At 40.1% G+C, this 27,982-nt stretch overlaps 1 protein-coding gene across 4 annotated transcripts in view; it reads right to left on the bottom strand.

Moving 5' to 3' along the window:
* Positions 1 to 8,975: 8,975 nt before the first annotated feature.
* The window catches only part of PDSS2 (decaprenyl diphosphate synthase subunit 2), a 268,202-nt gene continuing 249,195 nt past the window's right edge, over positions 8,976 to 27,982 (bottom strand). Inside the window, exons 8-9 of one of the 4 annotated variants that reach the window (XR_014295138.1) lie at positions 16,585 to 18,619; positions 11,834 to 13,662 (exon numbers count right to left, since the gene is read on the bottom strand). Coding sequence is in view for 3 of the 4 variants with exons in the window: in XM_082634003.1 (XP_082490129.1) it covers positions 18,461 to 18,619 (159 nt within the window). In the remaining variant the exon portion in view is untranslated. Of the gene's footprint in view, positions 9,085 to 11,833; positions 13,663 to 16,191; positions 18,620 to 27,982 lie in introns of those variants that run through there. The other 3 variants (XM_082634002.1, XM_082634003.1, XM_082634001.1) reach the window with 3 other exon arrangements.

Below are 27,982 nucleotides of genomic sequence, written 5' to 3'. Positions count from 1 at the left end.
ACTTTCTGCCCCATCTCATCCCTTCGCCAAGATGATAAACCCAGATGGGAATATCTGCTAGGAGACAGGGAAGGGAAAGGAGGAAATGCCAGGAGAATAAAAATATAGTTTAGTATCTCAAAGATATTATCTTGCCACACATACTTGCTGAACATACTTGATCTGAGGCTATCTATAAAACAGTTTCAGAATTTCTCTACGTTATGGACTCTAAGGAAGAAAGCACTAGGAAAATCTTTTAAAAGGAAATCCTAATTCAGCCAATTAATCAAGATTCCATTTTTCACAGTAAAATAGATATATCTAACATAGCATCTTCTTAATAATATAGTATGATGTAACATTTACTTTTATTAGTATAGGTCGCTTGTATTCTTGATTCTGCCATGGGCAATTTCTGAATTCAATAATAATGTTTTTGAAAAAATATGTAATACCTCGAAGGTGTGAGTTAATAGTAAACACAATACTAGTTATTACTGAGCCATCATGGATTTAAAGGACAAACGTTATTACTGAGCCATAACTGGTTTAAAGGACTAAAGCAATATAACCCTTGTGCTCTGGGAAGATGAAAGATTTGGGAGCAGAAAGTTCACACTCAAATTACCTTTGTTTCATCATTTTCTTTGGTGGTGGGAGAGAGATGCTGGTCTCACTGTGATACTGATTTGAGTGGTCAGGAATGGGGCAAGAATATTAGAAATATACCAGATGAAAATCCTTCAAATAAATGAACTTATTACCCTCCTGACCTATATAATCAGCATGGAGCAAAGAGGAATAATTGCCCTGCGGCACATGAGTATGTGAATTTGAGGGAAAAGGTACCAGAGGAATCCAATAATCCACATTACCTGCTTCTTCCCTCTGAATATTTTACACTAGAAATTAGAGAAGTTTTGGGTTACTTTCCTCCAGTAAAGTTACAAACATTTTTAAAAAGGAGAGTATTAGTATCAGTAGAAATAAATGGCATATCTATAGTGGCAGGGAGAAACTCATGTTTTGGGACAAATTTGGTGCTTATGTTATGATTCCCTAAGACTCAAAACATTTGGTATTTCCTGAATTCTCCTTCTAGAGATACTGAAGTTTAAAAATGCTGTCTATAATACAATATATTACACCCAAGTTGACATCTAATGATTTAATAACATTTAAATATTAAAAAATTAAGACACATAAAAGGTACAGCTTCTGTAGCCATGCAAATTCTTCGTGAGATGCTTGATGCAATCCTAGTTTTCAGTAAGTAAACTTTGTACTTGTGGAAACTGCATTTATTCAGCCTTGACATTAGGAAAGTAAGCAAATTATTTCAGTGCCAAAGGGATCTCTCACCTAGGCTGGAGTAAGTGAATGTGCTTTCCCAATGCCTACACTCCCAGAGAATTTTTGCAGTGACAGAATTAGGCTCACGTCAATTGTAGAGAGAGGTGGGGGAGACCATTAGTACCTAAATATAGGGCTGAGCACCCATGCAGTTGGCAGGAGGAGCTGAGACCCCTTTAGAAGATGGCGTGGCCCGCTTTAACGTGACAACAGCTTTCAAAACTAAACAAATATTTACTGAACACCTACGACTGCAAAGCTTTGAGTCCTTCGGGGAATTAAGAAACAGATAAGCAAGGTCCCTGTCCTCAAAGAGATGTCATTCTACCCCAGGAATCAATCATGAACCCTGAAAAGTGTGATATAAAGCAGAAGGCAGCACCGGAGGAGAGACCCAGAGTGGGGATGAGCGAGGACCCAGAACAAATCAGGAAGGTTCTGTGGAGAAGGGGCTGTCCTAGGAGCCCGTAGGAATGCTGAGCAGGATTCTGACCCACAAAGGCCGGGTGAAGGGCATTCTGAGTGGGGAAAACTATAGGCAAGAAACTGCAGGTCCTATTTGGAAAACTTTAAATAGCCCTTTTGAGTGAAACACAGAGAGCCTTCAAGTTAGAGGGTGGGCAGAGGAAGGTAAGATGAGAGCAAGAGGTGGTGGACAGATTAAGTCTTTCGCTGGTGTGTGCCACAAAGCTTCCAAAATCCAACACTCAGCTTGGTGTTTCACAATTTCATTGAAGACACATGTGACCTCTGGCAGCCGTAAGGCAAGAAGACCCTGATCCCAAACGCTACTTCTGCTGGTCTCTCAGACTGCCTTTCCCTGACTCCATTTTAGGGACCCAGTGGTAACTCAGAAGTGGGAGGATGCCAGGAAGGTGTGATGGGGACAGAAACTAAAGGTAATGATAACTGATCACTGCCCCCTCTATGGCCTTGCACCTCCATGCAGCTTCCAAGAAGCCCAGTGTGTGTGTTCAGGGGGTGTACCTATAAATACTGGAGCAGGGCAACATGTTTATACAAGGAAGGAAAAGCTGCTCCTCCAAATCAAGAAATTTAACAAAGAAGTAACCAAACTACGAATTTCTGAACCTGCTGGGCAACAAGAGATCATCCACAAAGGCAATCATAAATTTAAGATTTCATGGCATTCATGTAATAGGGTTAATATTCTCTGCATGGAATTTTCCACCTTTGCCTGTCTTCCCTTTTTTTACTGCTTTATTTTTTATTTTTTTGGTCACGCTGTGCAGCTTGAGGTATGTCAGTTCTCCGACTAGGGATCGAGCCCAGGCCCCAGCAGTGAAAGCACTGAGTCCTAACCACTGGACTGCCAGGGAATTCCCTTGAATTTCAATTAGTTTCAACCTAATAAAGCTTTTTATAGCCAACCAGAAACACCTGTAGTAATCAAAGGCTTTAAAATAAAAACTATAGTGCTACTATGTTGTAAGCATTCAGGGGATCCTGGATAAAGCACAGTCAAACCCCCTGATAATGTACTCATCAAAAATATAATTTTAGATATACTTCAGAATTGGCAACTGGTTCCCATTTCTTGCCTAGCCCCTATTTGAGAACAAGGCAGGGATAACGGTCAGGGGTAGGGGTTAAAGTTCTACACTAGGATGGGGAAGGGGGTCTTGGAGTGGAGGTAAAGGTCATGAAGGTGAAGGAAAGTCATGGGAACTTGTTTCAGAAAGAGAGGAGGTGAAGGGTGAGTCCCTGGTCCTCAGTATTCTCCCAGATGAATTTCTGAATCTGGCCAACTAACTGGTACATCTCTGGGATCATGGATGCTATCCTGTTGCCTCTGGACTCAAAATTATCCCCAACATATTTAAGTTGGAGCCAACCACTACCACCAGGTGGCACCAAATCACAGTTGAGTTGGGCATGAATTTAGATAGGGCAGCTAGACTCCCAGAATTCCTCACCAGCTAGCTCTATACTGGTCATTTTTTTTGTTAATCTTACAAAAAATTGTGACCTCACATTTCACATCACTGAATTCTTTGGATCTCACATATCCAATTACTAATAATTGAGGCAAGTATTCTCTTAGTAGACTAAAGACCAAAAGAGACTAAATTAGACATTGTGGTAATTGCTTTATAGACATTAGCTAGTTTAATCCCTCCAAAACCTATGAGGCATAATATGAAACTACCTATTTTTATAGGCAAAAAATTCTCAACTACTGACATTTTCATCTAGTACAGTTTAATAGTTATTACTAAACTACTCCTTGGGTGATGAGCTCTCTCTATATATACTTCATAGCTTGAGCTTATTAATTACCTGATTCAAAACTTTGATATGTGTATTTTATGTCTGCTTGATTTATCAATTTCTGAAAGATGTGGCTAAAATCTTTTAACTGTAACTTGATTTATCCATTTCTCCCTGCTTTTTTTTTTTTTTTTTTAATTGTTCCTTTGTATATTTTGAGGCTGTATTGTTAGGTGCATACATGTTTTTGATGGTTATATCTTTTTGCTCTATTATTCCTTTTATCAGCATATAATGCCCTTCTTTGTCCATTATATTTTTTTGCCTTATATTCTATATTATCAGATATTAATATTCTTTTCCTTTTTTCTTTTGGCTCATATTTTTTTCCATCTTTTATTTTCAATCTTTCTGTGTCTTTTTTTTTTTTTTTTTTTTTGCTGTACGCGGGCCTCTCACTGCTGTGGCCTCTCCCGTTGCGGAGCACAGGCTCCGGACACACAGGCTCCGCGGCCATGGCTCGCGGGCCCAGCCGCTCCGCGGCATGTGGGATCTTCCGGGATCGGGGCACGAACCCGTGTCCCCTGCATCGGCAGGCGGACTCTCAACCACTGCGCCACCAGGGAAGCCCTTTCTGTGTCTTTTTGTTTTAAGTTTCTCTTTTAGACAACTTATTATTGGATATTGCTTTTTTGTGTGTGTGTGTGTGTGTGGTACGCGGGCCTCTCACTGCTGTGGCCTCTCCTGTTGCGGAGCACAGGCTCCAGACGCACAGGCTCAGCGGCCATGGCTCACGAGCCTAGCTGCTCCGCGGCATGTGGGATCTTCCTGGACTGGGGCACGAACCCATGTCCCCTGCATCGGCAGGCAGACTCTCAACCACTGTGCCACCAGGGAAGCCCCGGATATTGCTTTTTAACTGAATCTGAGATTCTATTTTTTAATTGGTGAATTTAATTAATTTATTATAATTCATTCTAATATAGGTACTAATTTCTGCCATTTTATTCTATATTTTTCACTTATTACACATTTTATACTTCTTTTCCCTTTTTTTTAAATTGAGGTACAAATACATATAACATAGTTTCAGGTGTGCAACATAATGATTAGATATTTGTATATACTGAGAGATAACTACCACAGTAAATCTAGTTAACATCCATCACCATACATAGTTAACAAAGTTTTTTTAGGACTTACTCTCTCAGCAACTTTCAAATATGCAACACAATATCACTAGCTGTAGGTCACTGTGCTGTATATTACCTCTCCATGACTTACATTTTATAACTGGAGGTTTGTGCCTTTTGACCACCTTTACCCATTCCCCTCTTCCCCCCATCCCAACCCCTGCTGCTGACAACCACCAATCTGTTCTCTGTATCTATGAGTTCAGTTTTTTTCAGATTCCACATGTAAGTGGGATCATACAGTATTTATCTTTCTCCCCTTTCTACTTTCCATTGGGTAGGGTTTTGTTTGTTTTTGCTGGCTTAAATGTTGAGCATTCCAGTTTGCCTGGAATCTGTCTTACTTCAAAACTCATGTTTTGGGCTTCCCTGGTGGCGCAGTGGTTGAGAGTCCGCCTGCCGATGCAGGGGACACGGGTTCGTGCCCCAGTCTGGGAGGATCCCACGTGCCGCGGAGTGGCTGGGCCCGTGAGCCATGGCTGCTGAGCCTGCGCGTCCGGAGCCTGTGCTACGCAACGGGAGAGGCCACAACAGTGAGAGGCCCACATACCGCAATAAATAAATAAATAAATAAATACATAAATAAATAACTCATGTTTTTTCTTTTGTACCACACCAAAAGTTAGATGTCATTGGAACCTTAGAAATTTGTCATCTACCCACTGAATCTAAAACTGGTATTTGTGTGAAAATTATTTGGAAGTTTATAAGAAATGTTGATTCCTGGACCTCCTCTTTAGAGATTCTGCCTCAGTAGGTCTGGGTAATGTCCTGAATCTACAGCAAGCCCCTGACTTTGATGCAGGTGGTTCACAGACCACATTGTGGGAATACTGTTCTCATCCAACCCTACAGCTTTCCAAATAGCAAGCTTTACACTTCTCTTTGCCCTTTAAATATTGCTTTTTAAAGATACACCCCTGAGTGGGCTCTACAATCTCCTTTCTAGACCTTTTCTCACTTTATATTGTCCTATATGTTAAAAGAATTCTCTAGACCTACTTTATATATAATTTATATTCTTCTAATTAGTTTCCAATCCAATATTCCTTTACTATTACTCTATTTTACTTGCTTCCTTCATCATTATAAACACATATTTCCTGGGAGTACCCTGGCGGTCTAGTGGTTAGGACTCAGTGCTTTCACTGCTGTGGGCCCGGGTTCGATCCCTGGTCAGAGAACTAAGATCCTGCAAGCCGCATGGCGGGGCCAAAAAAATGAAATAAAATTTTAAAAAATTAAAAAATAAAATAAAAACATATTTCCTTTGACAGCATTTACTGAATGTCAACCTCTGTAATGGGTGCAGAGATAGGGGCTTTTGAGCACTCAGCAGCCACTGTGCTAGTAAGCATGACTGTCTCCACTTCTGAAAGGCAAGACAAAGCTTGGGGAATTTGCCTAATGTCACATTCAATGGGGAAACTAGTATTTGAACCCAGATCTGTCTGTTCTATTTGTTATATCCCACTCTGCCTTCAAAGAGACTCTGATCCTCAGAAGCCCACAGTATAGTGGTGAAAGACACAAACAATCTCCCTCTCTGGTCCTCTTTGTATCCAAGATAGTGCTTTGCACATAGTCACACTTAATAAATGTCAGTGAAAAGAAAAACATGAATTTATCCTGGTTTCTTACTTCTTTCTCAGTTTATGGTTTCCAAGTCAGGGGAATCACAATCTGGTAAAACAGAGAAGTAAAGAGGACCGTTTGGAAAAACACAAATTTGGAGACAAAACAGAAAGAACACTCTATGTCACACAGTGAGTTTCTTCCTCTGAACAGCTACTGTAACAGATCATCAAAGTCCCATTATGTGAAAATGCCCATTATAATAAGCTAGGGCTACTTTCATTTTGAACTCTTCAATTTATTTTTCTAATTAATTCAGTAAAAGTCTTTAGGTGATACAACAATGTAATATTACTACTATTTCCTCCTCCTGGACTCAGTTTTATAATGCTGATGTTGAACATAATAGAGCAAGCAACTATAGGTAATTGTAGAAATTATTGTTGGGAATTTGCATATGAAATACACACCTTTTACTGCCTCTAGCTGGCATTGTTAACTCGGTTATAAATAGTACAGCTGACATACTGCAAACAGAAAGTGCTTTTTGATGGGCAAAAATGGAAGATTGCTATGAATGGAGGAAGTGTTAGCACACAATGTTTAAGTTGGAAAGCTTTCAGTAGCACTAGTCAAGGGGGAAAGTGATTAATTTACTAATCATGGCCTTGCTTAAGAATCCAATCATATAGAAAGACTTACGGTAAAGCTTTCTAAAAACAGATATTTATGCTACTATTTAGGTAAACAAGTAATACATCCAGTCTATAAACATATTTGAAGAGTGTTGATGGGCACTTTTAAGAAAATTAAGCGGTTCCCTTCGGATTAATCTCTTGCTGTGTATATGTGGTGAGGCAAAGGAAGTAACAGGACTGCGATATAACATTGGAGAGTGCAGTTTATATTTATACCACTCTTGAAGATAAAGCTTACACTGGGGTCATTTTGCTGAAATCATCTAATAGAATTTGAAAATTTAAAAACTATTTGAAAAACTTTAACCACTGAGAAAAAACAAAAATATGCCATTCATTGTGACTGAATGACCATAAAAATTATAATTCATAGGGCAGTATTTTTGCGGTGTTTTATACTGCTTGAGGGCAAAAATTCAATCACTGTTACTATGCAGGCTGTTTCAATCATTATGAGGCATAGGTACAGACTAGTGATGACTTTTGTAAATGATAAAACATTTGTAGAAACTGTTATATTTTTATGGGCTGTAATACTTCAGTTTTCAAAGGTTTGGGGTTATTTTGGGTTTTTTTTTGTTATGGGTATAAAGCAACTATGACACAGAATTTTAATGCTGAACTACTCATCCAGATGACCGGAGAGGTGAGGGGGTTAGGGACAAAATTTTCTTCCTACGCATTTGTTTTTAGGCATTTATATTTGCCTGAGTGCTTTGGTACCATGGTGACAGCTTAGCAACAGCTAGATGCAAATTAAGGTAATCTGCCATGCCAGCCTCTGATCATAAAAAGTTGGTAGGTAGGACACTGGGAAGAAAAATACAGATGTTTAGACGTTTAATGGTTTAATCAAAAAGAGACTTGTTCTTTCTACTACCTGCCCTTGTCCGTCTCTTCATCTTCTCTCTCTATCTCTTTATAAAGAGATGAGGATCTAAAAAAAAAAAAAAAAAAAAACCCAAACAAACCCCTGTATTTAAATTGATGAGATAAAATTAAACCTTTTTAAATAGGAAATAAAACAACACACTTTATTCTTTCTTAAATAGGATCTAATGATCACAACGTGTGCATGGAAAGTGTTTTTTGTTTTTTTGCTTTTTGTTTCTGGCTGCTCTGCGTGGCACGCGGGACGTTAGTTCCCGGACCAGGGATCAAACCCATGCCCCCTGCAGTGGAAGTGCGGAGTCCTAAGCACTGGACTGCCAGGGAAGTCCCTGGAAAGTGTTTTGCAAAGACATTTCCAAAGGTTTTTTTCATACTAATGGACATTTGATTTCTGCTGATGGCTATTAAAGGGACAAAGTTACATACCTTTGGACCAGCAGACTTGGATGACATGATGGATACTGTCATTTTTAAAGACAACATATGATGTCTTTCATTATCTTTATTATAATTTATATGTAAAACTGAGAAAGTAAAATAATCTGAAAGGAAGAACATAACCTTTGGAAAGCTAGGAGGAAATAAAATCAGGGCTGATTTTCAGGGCTATTAATTTTATTTCAAATACCCTGGTAATGGTAAAATACAGGTTAAAGCAAATAGTCGTTAGCTAGTTGAACAGACATGGCAAATGGACTTCAACTTGCATGCTGGCTCTGACACAATAATAGTGGCTGCCTGGAGAGCTGTGTTGAGGAGGATTCTGAGGTTCTATAGGAAAAGGGCTGTGAACGATGAGTGAACACCTGTCACAGCTGAGAGGGAGACTAGAGGGTAAAAGACTTGTTAAGTGCAATGTGGGGGGTGGAAGGGAAGGAGGGTTAGCCCAAAGCACCTAAATACAGACTGTAAATTTATTTTAAGTCTTACATTTTATATTATAATGAATGCAAATCTTATATTTAATTCCAAAATATATATATCTGGTATGCTATACAAGTTTAAAGGCTCATTTGTAGTTAAATTACCTAACGTTAACTTTGTGGGAAAAAAATAAGTTCTTAGACAATGTGCATGTTCATTCTGTGGCTTCCACAGTACCTGGCAGGCTTCTGAGTATCCCTGGGAGTCTCTGTACCCCCATTTAGTGACACCCACACCTGGAAGATTGATAGAAATAAAACAGTTTAAATTTGTGCATGATCATGTAAGACTCAGAGAAGTAAATTAACCTGCTTGTCAATAGCAGAGCTGGGATTTGAAGACTCTAAAGCCCAATTTCTTGTTTGTTTGTTTGTTTTTTGGCCGCACCATGCAGCATGTAGGATCTTAGTTCCCGGACCAGGGATTGAACCCGTGCCCCCTGCAATGGAAGCTTGGAGTCTTAATCCCTGGACCACCATGGAAGTCCCTAAAGCCCAATTTCTTAACAAAGAGTCTGCCTATATTATTCCAAAGACAAGTACCAGGATTCCCTGGGATTCAGGGTTTGGTATTAAATTACTGATTTGAAAAAGAACTTTTGGGGCTACAGAAGACCATACGGTAACTAGTAAGTTGGCAATTTCAGTACTGCTGTTAAAGAAAAGCATGGTTTCCATTTGGGGTTATGGAAAAGTTATAGAAATAGTGGTGATGGCTGCACAACAGTGTGAATATAATTAATGTCACTAAATTGTATGCTTAAAATTACTAAAATAGCACATATTATGCTATACATATATATAACCACAATAAAAAAAAGAAAATCGTGATTCATGGATTATAAGATTAATATCGTTAAGATGGCAATTATCCAAAATTAGATCAATATATTCAATGCAGTCCCTATCAAAATCCCAGCAGGCTCTTTTGTAGAAATTGACAAGCTGATCCTAAAATTTTTATAGAAATGCAAAGGACCCAGAGTGGCCAAAACAATTCTGTAAAAGAAGAAATACAAGTGTAAATGGGGAAATCTGAATAAGATTGATGGACTGTATCAATGTCAACATTCTGGTTGTGATCTTGTCCTATAGTTTTACAAGATGATACCACTGGGGAAAATTGTAAAGGGTACCTAGAATCTCTCTGTATTATTTCTTACAACTACTTGTGAATCTATAATTACCTCAAAATTAAAAGTTTAATAAAAAAATAAGCTGGAGGACTTCTACTTCCCAATTATAAAATTTAATATAAAGCTATAGTAATCGGGCTTCCCTGGCGGCGCAGTGGTTAAGAATACGCTTGCCAATGCAGGGGACATGGGTTCGAGCCCTGGTCTGGGAAGATCCCACATGCCGCAGAGCCTGTGTGCCACAGCTACTGAGCCTGCGCTCTAGAGCCCGCGAGCCACAACTACTGAAGCCCGTGCACCTAGAGCCCGTGCTCCGCAACAAGAGAAGCCATCGCAATGAGAAGCCCATGCACGCAACGAAGCGTAGCCCCCGCTCGCCGCAACTAGAAAAACCCTGCGCACAGAAGGAAGACCCAACGCAGCCAATAAATAAACAAACAAGTAAATAAAAATAAAGCTATAGTAATCGAGGAAGTGTGGTTCTGGCATAAGGACAGACATAGAGATCAATGAAACAATTGACAGAAACAGACTCTTGTATTTAGGGTCAACTGATTTTCTACAAAGTTGCTAAGGCAACTCAAAGGAGGAAAGAATAGTCTTTTCAACAAATGGTTCTAGAACAACTGGATATCCACATACAAAAAAAAATTAATTTAGTCCAGTGGTTTTCAATGGGGGTGATTTTGGCTTCCCAAAGGCAGGGAACTTTTGGCAATGTCTAGAGACAATTCTGGTTGTCACAGCTGGGGTTGGCATGCTACTGGCATTTAATGGGTATACACCAGAGATGCTGCTAAACAACCAGCAATGCACAGGGCAACCCCACAACAAAGAATGACCCAGTCCAATATGTCAGTAGTGCTGAGGATGAGACACCTGATTTAAACCTTTACCTCACACTATATACAAAAATTAACTAAAAATGGATCATAGACCTAAATGTAAGAGCTAAAACTACACAACTCTGAGAAAAGAACACTAGAGAAAATCTTTGTGACTTTGGGTTAGGCAAAGATTACTTAGATATGACACTGAAAGTATGATCTATAGAAGAAGAAATTGATAAATTTGACTTCATCAAAATTAAAGACTTTTGCGCTTCAAAAGGAACTATTATGAAAATGAATTTAAGCTATAGATTGGGAGCAAATATTTGCACACCATATATCAGATAAAGGACTTATATTCAGAATATATAAAGAATGCTTATAACCCAATAAGACAAACAACCCAATTAAGAAATAGGCAGAAGATATGAACAGACATTTCACCAAAGAAGATATATAAATGACTAACATGCTCATGAGACGATGCTTAACATCATTAGTCATTAGGAAAATGCAAATACAAATCACAATGAGATACAGTCTCATTCCTACTAGAATAGCTATAATAAAAAATGGAATACTGGGGACTTCCCTGGTGGTCCAGTGGTAAAGAATCCACCTTGCAATGCATGGGATGCACAGGTCTGATCCCTGGTCAGGGAACTAAGATCCCACATGCCGCAGGGCCACTAAGCCTGCGCGCCACAACTACTGAGCCCATGCGCCACAAGGAAAGATCCTGTGTGTTGCAACTAAGACCTGACACAACAACAACAACAAAAAAAATAGCAATAATAAAAGAAAAATAAATAAATAAAATAAATAAATATTTTTTTAAAAAAGGGAATACCAAGAGTTGGCAAGGATGTGAAGAACTTGGAACCCACATGTGTTGGAAAGGTAAAATGATACAGTTACTTTGGAAAACAGTCTGGCAATTTCTAACAGGTTAAACATAAATTTATTATAAATTTTACTCCTGAGGATCTACTCAGGAGAAAAGAAAACTTATGTCCACATAACGACTTGTACATGAGTATTCACAACAGCATTATTAATAATAGGTCAACAGTAGAAACAACCCAAATGCCAATCAACTGGTAAAGGGATAAATGAATATAATATATCTGTTCGATAGCATATTATTTAGCAATATAAAGGAATGAAATAATGATTAATTCCACAACATACATAAACCTCAAAAACATTATGCTAAGTGACAGAAACCAGATGCAAAAGACTAAGTATTGTAAAACTCCATTTATATAAAATGTCCAGAGAAGGCAAATCTATAGCAACAGAGAGTAGATTAGTGGCTGCCTAGGACTGAGGGTGGGAGCAGGGGTTGACTGCAAATGTGCACAAGGAATCTTTAAAACTGAATTGTAGTGATGCTTGCACAACTTTGTAAATGTACTAAAAAGCATTGAATTGTATACTTAAACTAGATGAATTTTATGATATGTAAACTACACTTCAATAAAGCTGCTTTTGAAAATGCAATTAAAGCAATTCTAAATCTTCAAAAAAAGAATAATAAAAGGAAAGAGAAGTACAGAACTGCATTAACAGGCAGCAATTAGGAAGCTCATAATTAACTGATCGCATTCCACATACACAACTAAGTTTAAGTAACTGTGCAACTCATGATATAAGGGAGGAGGACAGGCAGGGAGACGTCACTGAAATGTGACAAGTGAGAAGTAATGCGAATAGTAAAGTTATGATGATTAATTTAAGGAAGGAAAGGTTGCAAGTGTAGCTTAATTCTTTGAGGATGATGCTGTTTTCTCCTTCATTTGAAGGCTTACAAAAAAAGAAAGATCCAAACAAAAGAAGACAATAACAAAACACAATAAACTCATACTGTTATAGCATGAAAGATTTGAGTCAGATAAAGGTTATTTTGTTTCCCTTCAAACAAACCCTAGGAGTTTCCTTCTCCCAAGTCCTTGAAGAAGGAAAGACGGCTCCTCAACTCTTAGAAAATGGTTTCTCCTTGTTTTTGGCCAAGAGCAGAACCTAACACAACTGCCTGAGGGCCTTTCCCGTCCTAGGAGATTGTGAACCTCAGTGGGAAGAAAGAAGTCATCCTACTGAAGTGTGGCTGGCTGAGAACTTGCAGTGAAGCAAGATGAAAATACATGGAGATGTGAATCCATTTTGAGCATCGTCTCGAAGGAATGGGAACCACCAACTGAAAAGATTAATCATTCAGGCTAAAGAATTTTAAGGGAATTTATTCCACAGTTTTAACCTGATGCTGTGGAGAACCTGCAGGGTCACTATTTTTCCAAGACAAAGACTTTCTTAGTAGCAGGTTGGGATGTTGATTTATGAGCATTTACCGTATACCCATTTATCCCAGAGAAACCAATCAGGAATAGAAATTCAATAGAATTTAAGAATTTAAATTTTAGAATTTAAAATTTAGAATTTAAGCTACTTATCAATAGTGGTTATGAAGACTGCAGCACCATGAAAAAATGTTTATGATGTACTATGTAAAAACAGCAGGACCCAAAGTTGAATTTATACTATAATTACAACCATGCAAAAAAGATAGGCATAGCAGAAAAGGCTGGATTAAATACAAATGAAATGATGATACTGATTATGTGAGCATGGTGAGACTGAGTAATTTTTTTCTACTTTCCAAAATTTCTTTAGAAGTGTTTATTTACTTAAATGCATCAAAAAGTGAAATCTTCCCAACAACAGTCAAGGCAGTGGGGAGCCTACTCATCTGCTCAGGATGCACAGTGATGGGTATACTATCAGTCTTAGAAGTGAGCCGATCACATTGAAAGAAAGCTGATAGAGCTTCTCCATGAAGATGGAATCAGCATCTATAAAAAGAAAGAAAAGAAATGAAAGCCTGAGAAACTTTCTCTTTCTACGGAAGAGTAAGAAATACATATCTAGGAAGAATATTCCTCCACCAGTAGAGGCCTAAAACCTAGCACTTCAGCGCCCCAAGGGCAGGTGGGAAAGCTAAAGGGAGGGGTGGACACCACTGTCAGTTCTGGCCCCACTGGGTTCTCCCCAGCTGACCTTCTTTTTCAAAAGTATGTTATCTCCTTAATGTAAAGGCAGGATCCCTTCTGAAAAATAATACAGTTAATTTGAGAAGGGATTAGGAGTGATGGTGGTAGGAAATGGAGAAAGAGGTAAATGACAGTCTTGTTAGATTGCTTTGTGTTTTAAAAAGAAAGTGCAAATAGCTTTATTATTACTAAAAGGTGATTAACAATAATGGAAACTATTAATAATAATGGAGTGACAATTGTGTCCTCACAAATAGATTAAAAAATCAACCCAATCCATCTCTGCCCTTTTGAGTCTTAGCAAAGGTGTGGCATGCCTTCTCCAGATTGAGAGGCAGTCATTAGATTCTAAAGATAAATCCTGGAACTTCTACTGGTCAGAAAGGTGAGATCTTAACAACAGGATTTCACAGTGGGAAGACAAATGAAGGGGCAGGAAAGAATCTTCCTGAATCTAAGAACTCTAGGAAGGAACGTGAAAAGGGTTTTCTGAAAGCAAGGTTCTCCTTATCTGTGATGGACCTGCTGTTTAGTTAGTCTCTTATTTTCTTTGGCTGCACCATGTAGCTTACAGGATCCTAGTTCCCTGACCAGGGATTGAACCCAGGCCATGGCAGTGAAAGCACTGAGTCCTAACCACTGGACTGCCAGGGGATTCCTAGTTAAGTCTTAAAAAAGAGAGAAAGAAAAATAAGTATCCTTTAGCTGCAATTTTGTTGATTAAACACAATTCCCCCAAAGCCACTTGCCCAAAGAGATCTATGTTACAGCAACTTGCCAGATTTTGAAAGATAATCACGGATTATTCAGATTACTTTCTGGTCACCTGAGTTCATTGTGTTGTAGGTACTGGGCCTTAAAAAACGTGTACATCTTTGGAGCATTTTGCACTAATGTATATGTCTTTTACCCCAAGTTTGTAAGTTTCACCTGCATTCTGGGCCATAGCAATAACATTGGCATGGGTAAGAGAAAGTCTCAAACATTAGAGAATGAGACCGGGACCAGGCACACAATGTCACTGATCACTTACTTTTAGGTGTGACTAGGTTACCACATTATATAAGAAAACATGAAGAGGATTTAGTGTTGTCATCAAGTAAAACTCACAACAAAGTTTAATGATAGTCATAATCCTTATCTTCTTTCAAAGTAACTAATAGTGAATGGCAGATAACTCACTATCTAATCAATATTTAATTGATACTGCTTTTTAGAAACAGTTTTTCTAAGTTGGGGAATTTAAAAGAAGATGACTTAGTGGCACAGGAAACGGCTTTGTAGTTCCTCGGGAAACAGAATTTAAAAATTTAGAAAAGAATGTCTCTAGAGGTGGGACTAAGAGAGAGATGTGTGAGACACAAAAGGAAGCGTAGTCAGAGAAGAGGGGAAGTGGGTCACAGGTCTGGGCGGGTGAGGGCGGAAGCTGCATTAGCAAGGTGAAATGCTGTGGGGAAGTCTGCATGCAGGGGGAGGGCTGGTAAACTTCACAACGAGGCCACCATCTGTGAACGAGAAGAAGGCATCTCAGTGGAGTAGTGCCATGAGACCCGACAGATTTGTTGAACAAGTAGTCTTTGAGCGTCTACAGTGCTGGCGCTGGTCTAGATGGTGGGGCCCCGGCAGTGAGTGTAGTGAATGACCAAAGGGTTAAGGAGTTAGTAGCGTGTAAGAAGGTGTGCTGCTAATGCTACGAAGAAAAAAGTAGAGGTGGAAGGGTAAATAGGGGGAGTGAGGGATGCCATTTCGGGGAGAACTGAGCCCATTCACAGCCAGCAGGGGAGACTCAAGCCTCAAGAATAGGGACGTGAGGGAGACAGGAGGCTGAAGGCTCAACATCCTTGGAAAGGAGTAGTCTTATCTGGAAAGAGAAGCAAAGGAAGAGAGAAAGAGGTGCTGTCTGCAATGACTCTAAAGTGGGGAGGTGGCGTGGGAAGGCAAGCCAGTCTGTCAGAGGCGGTCCTTTCTGCTGGCTCCTGCATCTATAAATGGGGGATTAAGTCTTACCCCCAGAGGGTGGCCGTGGGATTCGAACAAGACAGTACTGTTAAGGCCCTTAGCAGAGGGCCTGGTATACATGCAGAGCCCTTACTACACGTGAAGAAAAGACTGATAGGGAGGAAGGAGAGTGCAGGTGGGCTCAGGGGCCTGAAGTGAGTGAGGTTTGCGGGTCCAGGTGGGGGGAAGAGGGACAATGGTTAATGAATGAATTCTTCACTCTAGCAAGAAACTGGGGCGGGGGAGGGTGATGCAGAGGGGGTAAAGGAGGAGACATTCTAAGGTCACTAACTCTGCCTTGTCAGTACCTTCCCTGGTAGCACTCAGGCAGTAGGCCAAAAAGTGTAATTAAGCGCGTCTTGCTGCCCCCAAATTTCTCCCTAGAGATCGTCTGAAATTATAAGGGCTTAAAATGAATTAATAAATAAATATCCCTGAAGAAGGGGTATGGAGAAGACTCTCAGTATTTAATACTTTAGACTGACTTAGCCAGCGTATTAGGTTTAACAAAAGCAGAGCTGTCACTCAACAGTGAGGGCAGGGCTGCTGCTCCCAGGGAGCCGGACGGAAGGCAGGGCACAGGAGAGGGAACAGAGGCCTGGAAGGCAGCTGGGAAGATGAAAGGGAGGTAGGGAAGGTTCCAAAGAAAGCAGAAAGGCGGGTGTTGAAACAAAGAGTCCAGGATTATAAGCCACACAAAGGAGAGCTGGGAATTCTTTAGGTCACCTGTGAGGCAGCTTGGCCAGAAGTCTGCTGTTAAGTTTTATGCTTTCCTTCATAGCCTCTCTTTGTGTTTCACCTTCCCTCTTCCCTGAATTTCACATAGCATCTTTGTTATCTAGAGGGTCAGAAATGGCAAACTTTTAGAAAATAAAACAAAGCTGGAGAGGACCTCATATATTCTCTTGTTTAACCTTATTTTACCAATGTGGAAACTGAGGCTCAGAGGGAAGTGACTTGTTCAAGGTCACACAGCAAACCAGGTGCTAAACCAGAACTAGAAGAGCCCTAGAATACTGCCTTGTGTTCCACAGTACCCGACCATCTGCTTAATAAAACCTACAGCTTGCTGAAGTTCCTGCTCATCCAGAGAACACAAAGCATGACTCCTCCTTTGTGGAAGTTAATGATTAAAACCTAGTCTGATCTAAAGCATCTAACCATAGTTAATAATTAAGCCAATTTCTGTGAGAAAAGACATTTCAAACAGAAGAGTGGAGTGTTCTCTTCAGCTAAATCTATAGGCCTTCAAATTGTAGTAGCATAAACTGTACAATTACAACATTTCAAGTATGCTTAAAAATATTTCAAAATACAATACCTTAACCTCTGTAGCTTACATTTTCTTTTCATTGCATGCCACATGATGGGTCCTGATAAAATGGTTTTGTAACTTTTCAAGAAGGAATTTAACTAAAGTGACTTCACTTAGTGTTTGAGTGAACTAGGTAATAAAATCTGTTTGCTGTGTTCGCTGTCTCCAGATAGGGCTGTAATTACACCACATAAGGAAGAAAGGTAGCTGAGTCTCAATCTAGATCATTTATGTAAACTCAGCCTTCTTGTCAACGGTGTTCTCATATTGCATGCATGCAAACCTCAAAAATCATCTCCTATGAACCACAGAGAGACAGTGTCCAATTGCAGGGCTGTGAGATTGCTTATATTCTTTCTGTAATTGGATGTCTGTGGTTCAAGACCAAAATTTGACACTCTGAGGCTAAAAAAAAAAAAATCACCAATGAATTCCCCAGTACAACAATTATATATCTGACACTTGTAAAAATGAAAGGTATTCTCTACACCAACGTATTACAAATGAATACATTTACTTGAAAAAAGAAGCATCCTGTTCAGCTTTAAAAAAAAAGTTTGGTTCTTTGAAATGTGTTTGAAAAAATTTGGTCTTCCAGAAAGAAAAACAGGCAATTCCTACTATAACCAAGTTAACATTTGATAACATTTTAATCTCCTACTTCAAATATTTGGCATTATTTTTTCAGCAGTTTCCCCCACAAAATCTTACAGAACCCAAGAAGCACAAAGTATATCCATACTGCATCTATAAATACAAAGACATAATTGCAAGAAGACAAAGCATGTTTTTTTTTCTTAATTATTAAACTACCCTCCGTTATGAAAAATTGGTCACTGGTTTTTGATTTGACAGTCCTCCCTGGCTGGCATTGATAGTGTTTCTCTTGACACCTGCAGCTTCCAGCTTGCCCTGTCCTCTCTAGAAGGAAAACCACAGGCCACCGCCCTGGCGCCATCCCTGGCTCAGTCCAATCAATAAGGACTTATTTCCTGTCCATTTGCTGAGGTCACAGGAGCGAATCTCATTAATTATTTCTGCTACTGAAGCCTCAAGTGTGCTTCTGGCGTGACAACTGAAAACTGCTTGACCTTTTTTCTTCTAATTTTGTTTGTAGCAGTTCCAAAAAGAAGGCAGTATTCATTTAGCAGTGTGGTAAAAAGAAAAAAAAATGTATATGTTGTTAAAGTCATTAACACATTTAGATCTTTCATCATGAAAGCTCTCCCGATCACCTCATTCCCCAGTTTTTTTCAGCTAACGAACAATAGTCTTTTTAATTTGGTGTCACGAAAATCTGGTCACAGCAAACACAATGTTTTCTAAAGCAGTTCTGGCCTCCGAGGGAGGAAAGCTCTCCAGGGCCTCCAGTGCCTTGTTTCCATGGTAACGACACAGGTCAATAGCTGAAGTCACACCTTTGCCAGCTTTGATTGTTTCTCGCAACTGTTAAGAAACAAATGCACAGTAAAAGTCAGTTTTTAAGGTACCACAATTAAATTGGGGAGGAGAGGTGGAAAACAAAGAAGGGGAGAAACAGTACAGATTCACTGTTTCTGCTTTTGAGGTTAAAGAGAACACCATTCTCCAGTGATTTTGAGGCACTAACATTCCCTAAGGCTGCTAGGTTTCGGCCCTCCAGAGCAGAACAATAGGCTCCAATTAGCCTAATTACACCTCTTCCCCCCAACTCCCGCCCTGTGATATCTTGAAGTGGGCCCTGCTGGCGGGTGGTGGTGATGAAGGCAGAGGGCATTTACATCTCTGACATTCTGAATTCAGCAGCCTGATATTCTTAGGTGAGGAAGGCTTCACTAACATCCTAGTTAATAACTAATATTTTTACATTGTATGTTGACACAATAGTCCATGTGAAAATTCAAGAAAGACACATGGTATTAGATCTGAGCACTACATTATTAAAACTGTAAGACTTTGGGAGGAATGAATTAAAATATCCTTTGTGAAGAATAAAGTCAACTCTTGCCCACAAATGGAGTTGACTTCCAATCCCTCTCCCTGAGGACTGGAAAGGACCAATACAATGGTTACACTTTAGAGCTGAAAAAGACTTAAAATGATTTGGCCGGTCCACTTCCCCTTGCCCCGATTCCATCGTCTCAGTGAATACCTCTAATGTCTGCTTTACTCCCTAAATCAGAAACTCGGGAGTCCTCCTTCATCCATTCAGGCACCACGGCTCACCCATGACTGAACTTTCTGGCTCCCCACTAGGTTGGTTGGGGCCCAGTGACAAGTTCTAGTCCATGAGACATGAATGGTGCGTGTCACTTCTGGGCTGTAGCATTTAACGGTCCATGTGAGTCCCGCCAGAGGTTTCCCTCTGGTACAACAACCAGTCACATCAAAGAAGCTCCTCAGATTGGATCCCCGAGTGGCCACAGTGAGCAATCACGGTGCCCCTCCAGCCTGCACAGGACATGTATATGGGCAAGAAACACATCTGTTGTCTGAAGAGACTGTCAGGTTGTCTGCGGCCATCTTGACTGATATACTCACTAAGTCCCAGCCATTCTATCTCATACAAAGCCCTCAAATTATCATCTGCTCTTCACTCTCATTGCCACATCAGCTCAGGCTATCATCATCGCCTGCCTGGGTTATTTTTGTAATCACCTCCTAAAGAGTCTTCCCACCACCAGTTCTTTGCCCCTGGACTCCATCCTTCATGCTGCCAAGAAGATCTTTATAAAAAGCAAATGTGATCTTGCTTAAAACCCTCCACTGCCTTCCAATAGCTTTAAGGAAAAAAAAAGTCCAAGCTCTTTCATGAGGCATGGAAGTCCTTTCCCCTTCCGCCGTTTCATCATTACTTAGGGAAACTACTTGCAGCTGATGGCTTGAGACAGTCTCCACACACACCCCTCGCCCCATCAAGCTTCCCAAATTCCACTTGGGTGGAATGTACACAGCTAGGATGACAGCCCTAAGGGGCTAGGTGCCCTTCTTCCTTGGGGCTCCTGGAGTGCCCTGTGCATATGTGGAGTACAGCATTATTATATAGTGTTGTATTTTAATTCTCCACTCACTTATCTAATCTCTTCATTAGACTTGGAGCTATCGTATAATGCATGAAACATAAAGGAATAAAAGAAATAACATGCTTTACTCCCCTAATTACAGAGATGAGAGGAGAGGGCCAGAGAAGCTCAGCGGCTCACACAAGATCATAGATGCATAGTGACAAAGCTGTGATCAGAAGCCGGTTTTCCTAACACCCAGTCCAGTGGCACTTAATATTATACTCCGCCAGACTCTCAGGATTCTACAGGTATTTCCACACTGCATATGAACTTTGGTATTGTTTCAGCCTAGGGTTCCCTGGCTTCCTGCCATCATTGAATGCATGAAGGCACTAAAATGGTCCTGGGTATCAGAGGCAGCCAGACTCAAACTCCTCTTCTAGCTCCCATCTTAGAGAGGCCAGTTAACTGCTCTGAGTTCTAAATGGGGATTATATCAGTCCCTTGTAGGACTGCTGGGGGGGTACTGCATGAGACAGTATAGAGTGCTTGACAGTGTCTAAAACACTATAGATATTCAGAACAACTTAATTCTTCTTCCTCCTCAAGCCCTTAGCCATTGCTAAGAAAGCTGCCCCATACAAAATAGATCAAGTCTATTTTAGCTTGATGCACAGCAACCTCAAAGGTAGTTGAACTTGGATCAGATGAGCCTTAAAGACTAAAAAAAAAGAAAAAGAAAGAACATGCTTCTTATTTTCATTATCTTTAATTCCTTCAAATCTAAATTGGACTGGCCAACATTCTCTATTCTGGACTTCTAGGTTGGTAACTTCAGGCAAGTGGATATCTGCATGACTGGATTTCAATTTGTAAATATTAATTGAGCACCTACTATGTGTAAAGAGTACAATGATCCTTTTTTGCTTTATGGGTCAGGAACTAACAAAGGGTATACTGTGAAAAGCAGCAAATGAAGGGACTACAGATGACCAGAGAAATGAGAGCAACTTTGATTAGAAGAGATTTAAGAGGGCCTTACAGAAAAGGGATTTAAGGCATGTCCTGAGAATGTTGATAAGTAGTTATGGCGTCGGGGTAGCAAGAAAATTATAGGGAAAGAGAATAGCTTGAACAAAGGCACAGAGGAGACCAGAGCGAATGAAGACAGATTGGTGTGATACTTTGCAGGAGTAGGTGCGAGGGGACCCAGGTGGGCTCTGAAAACCAACCTAAGAACTTTATTAAAAATTTTTTTTTCATTATCAAATATTTTATTTATTTTTTTTTATTTTTTGGCTGTGCTGCATGGCATGCGGGATCTTAGTTCCCTGACCAGGGATCGAACCCGTGCCCCCTGCAGTGGAAGCGCAGTGTCTTAACCATTGGACCAGCAGGGAAATCCCTCAAATATTTTAAAAGTACAGAAAAGTTGAAAGACTAGCCCGGGAGTTGGCAACCTATGGCCTCAGGCCAAATTTGGCCCTCCTGTTTTTATAAATTAAGTTCTGCTGGAATATAACCATGCTCATTTATTTAACTATTGTCTATGGTTGTTTCTGTGCTATAACGGCAGACCTACAGAGTTGAGTAGCTGCCACAGAGACTGTATGGATTGCAAAGCCTAAAATATTTACACTTTGGCCTTTACAGGAAGTCTGTGACTTCTGGACGTAGCATAATTAATGAACGCGTATCTTCTACCTAGATTCAACAACCATTAATATATTGCTATTTCTGTTCTATCTACTTGTATGTGTGTGTTTTCTGAATCATTTGAAAGTAAGCTGTTTAAGCTGGTATATTAGGTCTCCAGAGGAGGAAAAAGCCCTATTTGTAGCACTTGCAGATTTCTGTGGTATAAATACTCCCATCATGGCTGATTTCAAGCTACCAAGGGTTGTAGAATCACAAAATTCTTGAATATTTAACAACTGGCTCTCAGCTGGTAGGAGGAGGCTTGGACATACCACAGGCTGCAGGATGCTTTACCCTTGTTTTGAGAAGCATCTCCAAAGATAAGAACATTCTCCTACATGGCCAGAATACTATTATCACAGCTCGGAAAGTTAACAGTAATCCTCTCCTATTATCAATACCTAGTCCATCTGCAAATTTCCCCAATTGGCTTCAAAATGTCTTTTTTAGCCTTTTTCTCCCCCCCAAACCACAGTGAATCCTGGTTTACACACTGCATTCATCTGTTATGACACTTTAAACTTCTTTTTCCCACTATGATATTGCCATTTTGAAAGGACCAAGCTATGTGGTACAATGTTCCACATTCTGTGTTTCTCTGATTGCTACGCTTAGTTTGTTAGTCTGTAAACTTTATTCAGTCAGGCTCAACTGAATATTTGATGGTGACTTATATGGTATTTAACCCTACAATGAAGGGTAATTCAGACTAGGGCAAAATAGCACCCAGGAGGACATCACTAAAAGTTACTCAAGCCCTAAAAGAGTTAATTTCTCTTCCCCAATGACTACTGTACTTCCAGTTAATACTCCAATCTGCTCTCCACAGGGCTGGCTCCCAGGACTTTGCATACCAAGGACCCGATAGCTTCCACGTGTAAAATGCCCATTTCAGAGCTCCCCAGTAATCCAATCCTTCATGGAAGGCATTATTCCTCACAGGCATCTGTATACACTTCCACCAACTAAACATAAAGTACTGGCTCAAAGGAAATCCTTTAGATATAATTAATAGCGCATAAATGAGACTCGTGTTTACTACAGATTAGAATAGGCCATGAGTTTATCCAGAAAAATACAATCTTGTCCTTTGTAAATAAATGCGACAAAAGACACATTAAGTTGGAGTTCCTAAACTTGGCTGATCATAAGATTCATCTGGGGAGCTTTCAAATGCAGATGCCTAGGCCTCATTCCTGGAGATGGATTCAGTAAGGCCTAAAAAAAAATGCTTCCTTTTTTTATGCTTTTTTAAAATGCTAATAGTGATTAGCATCATTCCAATGATTAGCCAGATTTGGGAGTACCTCACTCCCCGGGGCATGTATTTTGAGAGACTGTATTTTAAAACTGTCATGTTGGGTTTATATCGTTTTTTTTTTTCTTTTGCGGTATGCGGGTCTCTCAGTTGTGGCCTCTCCCGTTGCGGAGCACGGGCCCCAGACGCGCAGGCTCAGCGGCCATGGCTCACGGGCCCAGCCGCTCCGCGGCATGTGGGATCTTCCCGGACCGGGGCACGAACCCGTGTCCCCTTCATCGGCAGGCGGACTCTCAACCACTGCGCCACCAGGGAAGCCCTATATTGTTTTAACCACACTTCCAAAGGGTTGTCCTTGTGATGCTCAAATTAAATTTAGCAAGCATTTATTAGGCACCTATATGGTATAGGTATATAGTAGGGGCTGGAGGTACAGAGAAAACACAGTTGCTGCCCCCAGGACCACTGTTAGAGGGCTTGTCATAGGGCTACAGAACCAGAGAGGGTTGAATGGAACACTGAGGGATCGGGCCCATGACCTTGGTTCTAATAACTGCAAGAGAAAAGACCACAATTAAAAAAAAATTATTTCCGCTTTTGCCTTCCCCTACATTTTGACTGGGCAAATTCCCAGTTGATGCATAGGTAGAACTTTCCATATTAGGATGTGGCTAGAAACGCTAGAATGCCCACTCTGGCCTTTACGGCCTGAAAAACACTTTAGCTGTAAGATAAATTTAAAAATACAAAATCGTGAATTATCAGTCTGCATTTTATTTCCCTGATATAGCACTTTAGGGCAATAATGTAATTAAATCTCTAATGAAGTCAACTGAATAATTATGTAAGTGCAGAATCACCCGAAATAAATTAAGTCCAAATCCCCTGCTAGAGGATCCAATTAAAGATATTAACACAAAGAGGATCCACAGTACTTAAAATGCATTATTATTTAACATTTATTAAAAGGTGTTATTAAACACCTTTTCCGTGATAAATGTTGCTTTTATGAGACCCTCTTGAGAAATCATTGTATGCCTCTGAAAACTAGTTGGTTTGAAAGTCCTCTTAAAATATTAAAGGCAAGCCCTTGCCAGGGCATCTAAGCAGCTTTAGAAGATGTGGGGGCAGCAGTCGCTTCTCTCCAATGAAATCAGAAGAAAACCTTAGACCTAGAAGAAACCCCAAGCACCATCGTCGCTTCTCACCTCGTTTTGCAGGAGAAGACACTGGATGAGAGAGGCTAAGTGATGTGGACCAGAGTCAAGAGCAAATTTGAGAAATGGCCTAGGTTTCATTTCTGCACATCCAGAGCTCTTCCACTCTATAGCACTGGAAAAGATTTGGAGATAGCCCCAAATTTTCTTTCACCCAACCAGATAGAGTGCTTAGAGAGAACAGGGATACTAAAACTCATCTGGAACACGGGGCAGACCTTCTTCTGAAGAAACCGTAAAATAGAGAGTAAGGGAGTATGAAACAATATGTTAAAGTTTTGTTTTGTTTTTAAATGGTTGAACAGCTGGATAAGGGTAAAAGGAAACAAATGGAAGCCATGCTGTTACGGGAAGAGACCACATACCTCTCACCCAAGTGGTAGAAGTGGACCATGCTTCCTTAATAGAGATTATACAGCTGGCAGAAAGGTATGATGCAGTAATGATACGGGACTTCAACCTCTGAACATCTGCTGAAACTTGCATTCTATAGTTGACAAATTCCTGGTGTGCCTAACTGATAATCTTATGTATTAGAAGATAGAAGAAGCGCTTTTTGCTTAATTATGTCAGCATAATTGGATATAAAGGTGATAAGAATTAACAGAAAATTAATGCCATCTTGGTATTAGAATCAGTCCTTAGAAAGGCCTAGCAGGAATGGGTTTGGACACACAGACTATATGTTAGGAAGGTGCATTGCAAAAATAAGTTTAGTGAAAAGATTGCCATTAACTATAACTGGAAATAAAGCTCAAGGGTGATGGAAGCCTCTGAAAAACTAAATTCCAACAATGTCATACTTAATTATGAAAGTGGCCAAAATAATGGCTACTGAATAAGCTCTCTCAGGGCTCTCATTTGAGAAGGTCCGGGGGTAAAAGGAGGAGCCTACGATCCCCTCCACTGCTGAGCATTTCCTCTGCACAGAGCACCACTGTGGAGACAGGGCACTATCCCTGTTTTGAAGGAGCTGACAAGAGAGATGTACAAACCTGTAAAAATTGTGTGGGACTCCACCCAGAGGCTTGTATTGTCACCAGGACACTTGCCACAAGTGTTTTTAAAGTGCTGTTCCTCACAGAAAATGTTCAGAAACAAACAACCTTGTCAGAATCTGCTAAAGACTGATGGGCATGCATGAGGGAAGGAGATGATGACAAAAATAAGGGGCTCCCAGATGTAAAGGCTGTATGTTGAGTAAGAACAAGTATGTGCAAGTATTTGCAAAAGATAATATACTATTAACACTCCCTAACACCATACACAAAAGTAAACTCAAAATGGATGAAAGACCTAAATGTAAGGCCAGACACTATAAAACTCTTAGAGGAAAACATAGGCAGCACACTCTATGACATAAATCACAGCAAGATCCTTTTTGACCCACCTCCTAGAGAAATGGAAATAAAAACAAAAATAAACAAATGGGACCTAATGAAACTTAAAAGCTTTTGCACAGCAAAGGAAACCATAAACAAGACGAAAGGACAACCCTCAGAATGGGAGAAAATGTTTGCAAATGAAGCAACTGACAAAGGATTAATCTCCAAAATATACAAGCAGCTCATGCAGCTCAATATCAAAGAAACAAACAATCCAATCCAAAAATGGGCAGAAGACCTAAATAGACATTTCTCCAAAGAATATATACAGATTGCCAACAAACACATGAAAGAATGCTCAACATCACTAATCATTAGAGAAATGCAAATCAAAACCATCATGAGGTATCACCTCACACCAGTCAGAATGGCCATCATGAAAAAGTATACAAACAATAAATGCTGGAGAGGGTGTGGAGAAAGGGGAACCCTCTTGCACTGTTGGTGGGAATGTAAATTGATAGAGCCACTATGGAGAACAGTATGGAGGTTCCTTAAAAAACTACAAATAGAACTACCATATGACACAGCAATCCCACTCCTGGGCATATACCCTGAGAAAACCATAATTCAAAAAGAGTCATGTACCACAATGTTCACTGCAGCTCTATTTACAATAGCCAGGTCATGGAAGCAACCTAAGTGTCCATCGACAGATGAATGGATAAAGAAGATGTGGCACATATATACAATGGAATATTACTCAGCCATAAAAAGAAACAAAATTGAGTTATTTGTAGTGAGGTGGATGGACCTAGAGTCTGTCATACAGAGTGAAGTAAGTCAGAAAGAGAAAAACAAATACTATATGCTAACACATATATACGGAATCTAAAAAAAAAAATGGTTGTAATGAACCTAGGGGAAGGACAGGAATAAAGATGCAGACGTAGAGAATGGACTTGAGGACACGGGGAGGGGGAAGGGTAAACTGGGATGAAATGAGAGAGTGGCATAGACATATATACACTACCAAATGTAAAACAGATAGCTAGTGGGAAGCAGCCGCATAGCACAGGGAGATCAGCTCGGTGGTTTGTGACCACCTAGAGGGGTGGGATAGGGAGGGTGGGAGGGAGATGCAAGAGGGAGGGGATATGGGGATATATGTAAATATATAGCTGATTCATTTTGTTATAAAGCGGAAACTAACACACCATTGTAAAGCAATTATACTTCAGTAAAGATGTTAAAAAGAAAAAGATAATATACTATTGAAAGAAGAAAAAGGAAATAGAACAACTGAAGAATGAGTTCAAAGTTGTAAAGACTAAAATAAATTCCATGAAGAGGGGCCTTTAAAGATGAAATGTGCATTCACATAGCCCATTACAGGTTGCCAGGGGGGCCTTGGATGCAGCTACCATCCTGGCTTCTGTTGTCCTTTGCTTTCCAAGACCACCCACCCTCCCATTCCAAACATCATATTATCCTCTAGGACAAATAACTGTGCAGCACCCCACTGAGCCCCTCCCTGCAGCAACTATCTCACTCTTTTTTTCTGATGTTCTTGTCCAGCTTTCATCCTCTAACACTTCCCTTCTCTGTCTTCCTCCTCACTCTGGAGGCCTAGCTTCTGGTCTAGGGCACCTTCACTGACGCACCCACCCACCTCTGTTCTGCTCTCATGCTGAGAACGCACATAACTGTCCTTCCTGGCTACTGAAAGACTGTGAGAAATGTCACAGATGGGAGAGTCGAATGACTAATGCCTTCCGACACAGGACAAAAAAGAAAAAGATGAGGACGAATGTGCATTCTGGAACACAGGTCTGTGAGCCTATGAAAATTACGGCAAAATTCCAGAAAAGGTTATTAAATAGACAGTTTGTGAGCTCTCGAGAAAAGGCAGCAGCGATAGCAGCCCCAAGGTAGGTGGGTCACAATGAGCAACATTATGACAAAACACTCTCATTTTTCGTTTGATATTAACTTGGCTGTTAGCTTCAGAAATAGTAAAGATAGAGTATATTCAGATTATGGAAACTTAGTCGTGGATAAGACAGAGAAATGGGATCTGTATAAGAGTTTGGCAATATGGATTCAAATACGTAAAATAACTATTCCTAGAAAATGTTTAGTAGTGGATTTATATTGAGCAGAAAAGCGATCTCTAGTGTTGTGCTACAAGCCTCAATACTTGGTTCCTTTCCCTTAACACAGTGCTTGAATGAAGATGAAGAAGAAATGCATATTAGATTTTAATTTTCAGATGTCATATAGCCAAGAGAGAAAGGCAACACATGGATAGCATCAAAATCTTAATG

The sequence above is a fragment of the Mesoplodon mirus genome (genome assembly GCF_964341445.2).
Source record: "Mesoplodon mirus genome assembly, chromosome: 10".
In the NCBI taxonomy this organism is placed as follows: Eukaryota; Metazoa; Chordata; class Mammalia; order Artiodactyla; family Ziphiidae; genus Mesoplodon; species Mesoplodon mirus.
This window is presented reverse-complemented; position numbering and strand designations above follow the sequence as displayed.